General features: G+C 36.5%; 1 protein-coding gene across 7 annotated transcripts in view; it reads left to right on the forward strand.

The window, feature by feature from the left end:
• The window catches only part of fat3 (FAT atypical cadherin 3), a 117,787-nt gene that overhangs the window by 76,383 nt on the left and 36,416 nt on the right, over positions 1 to 4,988 (forward strand). For all 7 annotated transcript variants that reach the window (XM_015387947.1, XM_015387949.1, XM_015387953.1 and 4 more), the window contains 2 exons: positions 1,433 to 1,576; positions 3,968 to 4,165. In XM_015387947.1, coding sequence (XP_015243433.1) covers positions 1,433 to 1,576; positions 3,968 to 4,165 — 342 coding nt within the window. The remainder of the gene's footprint in view (positions 1 to 1,432; positions 1,577 to 3,967; positions 4,166 to 4,988) is intronic.

The following is a 4,988-nucleotide window of genomic DNA, read 5'->3' on the forward strand; positions in this document are numbered from 1 at the left end:
GTATGTAATAATTTCATATTTAAAGTACTTTCAGAAGTTTGAATTCTGAATATGACCAGACTTCTCCTTTAAAGGGCATGGTTGGAGACTGGTAAACAGTTGAAAACAGTTGCACGCACTAGAGATGATGAATAATTAATTCAGCTACATCTCTAAAACAAATGTGATTTTAAACCTTGTGCAACATGATGCAGAAAATACCTTTTTTTTGTCTTCAGCCTGCATAGTTGATTCTATTCTCCAAAAAGAGCGTATTTAGAGAGTACGTAGCAGAACAATTAGAATGATGTCTGTTTATATGAGTCAGATATATTTGCCCTGTACCCTGAAGTTATATTTGAGGTAAATGGGCACACTAAGCACCATAAAAGTGACTTGAAATAACTGCTGACCATTCAGGTGGACCAAATTCCTATACAAAGCAGTTAAACCTGTGAAGTAATGAAAAAAGCTACCTGTCAAACTAAGAAACTTAGTGACTGTCACTCTGTCCTAGCTGTTGATCTTTGCTTTTTTTTTTTTTTACCTATATTTAGGTACATTCTGACTTCCCTTTACGAGGCCACTTTAGGGAAATGTGTTTGTAGCTAGTAATAGTGGCAGCAATCACATATTGAGAGGTGTCAAAAGTATTAATGTTTATTACTCAGGTAGGAATACAAATCCTACTGTTTAAAAAGACTTTTGTAGAAGTTAGAGGTTAAACTTAAGCTTTTTATTCAAGTAAGAGTGTAAAAGTAGAATTTTTAAAACTACTTAAAGTATAAAGTAAAAGTAATGCAGGAGAAAATGTTAAGGACAGAATCTTTACTGCACTACTCTAATAAAGGAACATTTTTCTACAATTCTGGATGATAACTTCCTTAGCCTTCATTTTATTAGTTTTATAACTAATGGTAACTGTGTCAAATTTAGCTTTCAATCATCTTAAAAGACAATTTACTATGGTATGTAGTGAACAACAAGTTGGGGCAGCACCGAGGCCAACCACAAAAAAACATTTGTCTGGATGAAACAAAATATTTCGATTTTTTTTTTTTATACCAACAGTCCATTACGAAAATTAGCCTAAATAAAACAAAACTAACACGTTTAGTTTTTTTAATGTAAGGAGTAGAAGTTAAAAGTTGTCTAAAAAATAATTACCCCAGCTAAGTATAGATAGCCAACATTTCTACTTAAGTAAGGTAACAAAGTATTTTAAAGTATTTTTGCTTTGTTACGTGAAACCGCTGCATATTCACAACTTTAAACTGGTTCCTATGCTGCTTTACAGAGGAAAGGATTTTATTATCAATAAAGCACCAAAGCAACCATGTTGATTATGGCTCATATCAATATGCTCTGTCTCAAAGTCCCAACTCTCTTTTGTCTTCATAGCTCCATTGCTGACACTGAATCAATACGTTTGTGATGCACTCTGTCCTTGTAGGTTCCCAGCTACTCACTTGTTGTTAGAGCACTCGATACGGGAAGCCCACCAATGTCATCCACTGCCATGGTCAGCATAGAGGTGTCTGACATCAACGACAATCCACCCACCTTCTTCCCAGCAAACCTTACTGCTGTCATACAGGTAAACATGGCTCTAACATTTCAAGTCCAACTGAAGATTGTGATAATAAGCCCAAGAAAATCAGATTTGTTCATAGTAATCTGAGTTGTGTGCTGTTTAATGAGAGTGCAGTTAAAAACTCTGACTGCCAGGCGAAGAAGGCTCAATCTATAAACCTTAGCCAGGCACTTTCACTCTCTGGAGGCTCTGCACATGTTCTTTCAATCTCTACCAGACCAACTCCAGATTCTCATTCTTGTCGATGTGTAGTCCCACAATCATCTGGGGCACTGCAGGGCGATAGACGGTCCTTCTCCATCATCAAACAGAGATACAGAGCGAGCCTATGTTTCACAAATGATGCAGAAGATAAAGCATCTCTAAATACCCAATTGGAATAGACAAGAAGTCAAACATGACAAAAGTAAACACATCAGATTTATTTAAAAGAGACATTTAACCCCAGAAGTTAACCAGAACAGGTCAGACCAGGTTGCAATAAGTCAGGTAGTCTCTTGAGTTATTTGACAGTATGGACGAGGAAAAGCAGAAGTTTACTGTGACACTTTTTGAAATTTTATCTTTTATATTGAATGCTGTGCAGCTAAAATTATTTTTGCCAATATATTTTACTTTTGGACATATGTTATAATGCTTAACCATAACAACTATATCAAGTTGTTTTTTTACACCTGGGAGAGGCTGATTCAAATTTTAAAAGCTTAAATAATTACTTCCCAAAAAAAAGGAGGTGCCAAAGTTGAATCAGATTAGAATCAGAACATGTTACAGTGAAGTTTTTTTTCTCTGCAACCTAGATATTAAACTGTTGGCATCTAATAACCATCCATATAATTTACCCAGAAAGTTTACCAGTGTTGTTTTGGCAGCTGTTTACATTCCACCCTCTGCTGTAGCAACACTGACACCCAAATGCATTTGTGGCAATGTGATTTAAATCACTTCCACTCTTTGATACATTTCAACAGTTTTTCAGTTGCCATAACAGAGAAACCAGAACTTCTTACCTGTTCTTACAGTTTTATGCAAATGCTAAAATAAGACCTTTCCTTTGGGAAGCCAGATCACTGTGCTTTATTTCTTAGCTAAGGAGAAGCCTATTGTAAGCCCCATTATAAGAGGAAACCTGCACTGAAGAGAACTGTATGAAGGATCAGTCAAACAGAACACTATTAGTAACGCTAGAAAACTTCTACACCAAAGACTAAATAAATATTCTGGCCCTGATGGCTGGAGACAGGCAACATAAATATGGGCAGGAAGAGGTGGATCAGCTGAGCAGTGATGAGAAACAGGGCAGAGCTAGACAGGTGAATGAAATGAGCAATCAAGCCAACCATCCGCACCAAAATCATGACAACTTAAGCTCAAGATAGCAAGCAAGGAGGCGTGCAGGAAGAAGCTCGGAAACAAGCTCCAGCAGAACCAGTGTTGTATAAAGTACTGAAATCTCGGAGTCAAGTAAAAGTATAAGTACCTCTCCAAGATATGACTTTGGTAAAAGTCCAAGTCACTGACTGAGATGTTACTTGAGTAAAAGCCTTAAAGTATCTAAAATGGCTTGTACTTAAGTATAAGAATTACTGTAAAAATAGATGTACTCAAGTAATGTAGTGAAAAGTATAAGTAAAAAGTAAGTCCAGTTTGGATGACATTTTTTTTTACATTTTGGTAAACTTTGAATGTTAAATTCACTTAAAATACTATACATAACCAAGTGTAGGATAAATTTAGACTGGCTTTGCGAAAAAGACGTATTCTATTGGTGTTGATGAAAAGGCCCAGGCAAGACCCGACTTTGTAGTCAGTAGGCGGGGTCAAAACAACTGCGTTTCTCTCACTCATTTTTTTTTTTTTTGTTTTTTTTTACTTAGTAACTAAACCAAACATTGAAAATGTATCTGAGTAAAAGTATGCAATTAAGTTCGTAAATGTAGTGAAGTAAAAGTGAAAGTTCTCAAAAAAATGTATACTCTTGGAAAGTTTAAAGTACTCCAAAATATACTTAAGTACAGTAGTGAAGTATTTTTACATTGTTACTATACAACACTGAGCAGAAGAATATTAGAGATAAGTGGGCCGGGATGGAGTAGATAACATGCTTCAAGCAGAGAGAGGATAAGACAGATGGAAGCCTGGAAACAGCCAATGAAGTGAATCCATTCTTCAATTGGTATCAGTTCTGGAACTAACTCTGCATCCTTCTCTACTGTCTACAGTCAAACGTATGTCCCACAGACCTATCAAGGGGATTCCTGAGGGTTCTGATATCTTTAACACTACCTCTATGTGAAATGCCACTTTTAGTTGCTGTTGCATCCGCTAAAGCAGTTTTAAGTGTCTTTTTTAATATTTTCTTAACTCCACTCTTAATTTTTTCCTCTGCTCCAGGAAAATAAGCCCATTGGCACCAGAATTCTGCAGCTGTCAGTCATCGACCAGGACTCCACTCACAACGGCCCACCTTTCTCCTTCAGCATCCTGTCTGGAAATGATGGCAGGGAGTTTAGGTTGGACTCAGATGGCACACTGGTGGCAAATCAAGTCTTCAGAAGGGACATAGCAATGGATTATGTTCTTCAGATCCAGGTAGAGTTTAACGCTGCTCTTTTTGTGTCCCAAGGTGAAAAAGATCTAGTTAAGTTCCATGATTGTATTTTCACATCATAAAGAAGAGAGAAAAGATTGAAGTAACCATTATTTGGTAAAAGGAAGAGGAGGACACAGCGACCTCTGCTGCTGTTTAGAGGTTAAAGATTGATATGACCTTTGGTGGAGATTAAATGTAAACTTTCTGTCAAAGTTCCTGTTTAACCATTAAAATTGTTCGGTTCCTAAAAATAAAAGGCAGAATATCAGGAGCACCAACAAACCACCAGAGTCCAGACATTGAGTCAGTTTTCAAATTTCTTTTGGGCTCTGAGGTAACAATAAGAATACAAGAGAAACCCAAAGGCAAGCCCGTAAAAAGCAAGGGTTATAGCGGGAGCTAATTGATATACAGCCTAATACATTTGTCTTCAGTTGTTTATAAACATGAAAATATATTTTGTATTATGTAAAAATTAGGATGTATAAAATGACTTCATTAATTTATGAGAATTATTTGCAACACTGTCCGCCAGAAGCAGAGTTCGACAGATTCAAAATGTTGCTCTAGCTGCTCAGAAAAATGAAAAAAAGTAATAAGATCAAAGTTAATAAGATTAGTATTTCTGAATCAGGTAAATTCTTTCCCACTGCGTCACTCAGAGCAAACCTGTATGATCTGCGGTGAACAGGTGCATTATAGCATGTATGCATGTCGGATAGCAGGGCAACTGTAGCTCTTTGATGCCCCAGATAATTTGCCAAACATTGATTTTTTATTCAACCCATTCATCCAAATGCAGCCTTTTATATATATATATAT

Source organism: Cyprinodon variegatus, unplaced genomic scaffold (assembly GCF_000732505.1).
Source record: "Cyprinodon variegatus isolate N-32 unplaced genomic scaffold, C_variegatus-1.0 Scaffold408, whole genome shotgun sequence".
Taxonomy (NCBI): domain Eukaryota; kingdom Metazoa; phylum Chordata; class Actinopteri; order Cyprinodontiformes; family Cyprinodontidae; genus Cyprinodon; species Cyprinodon variegatus.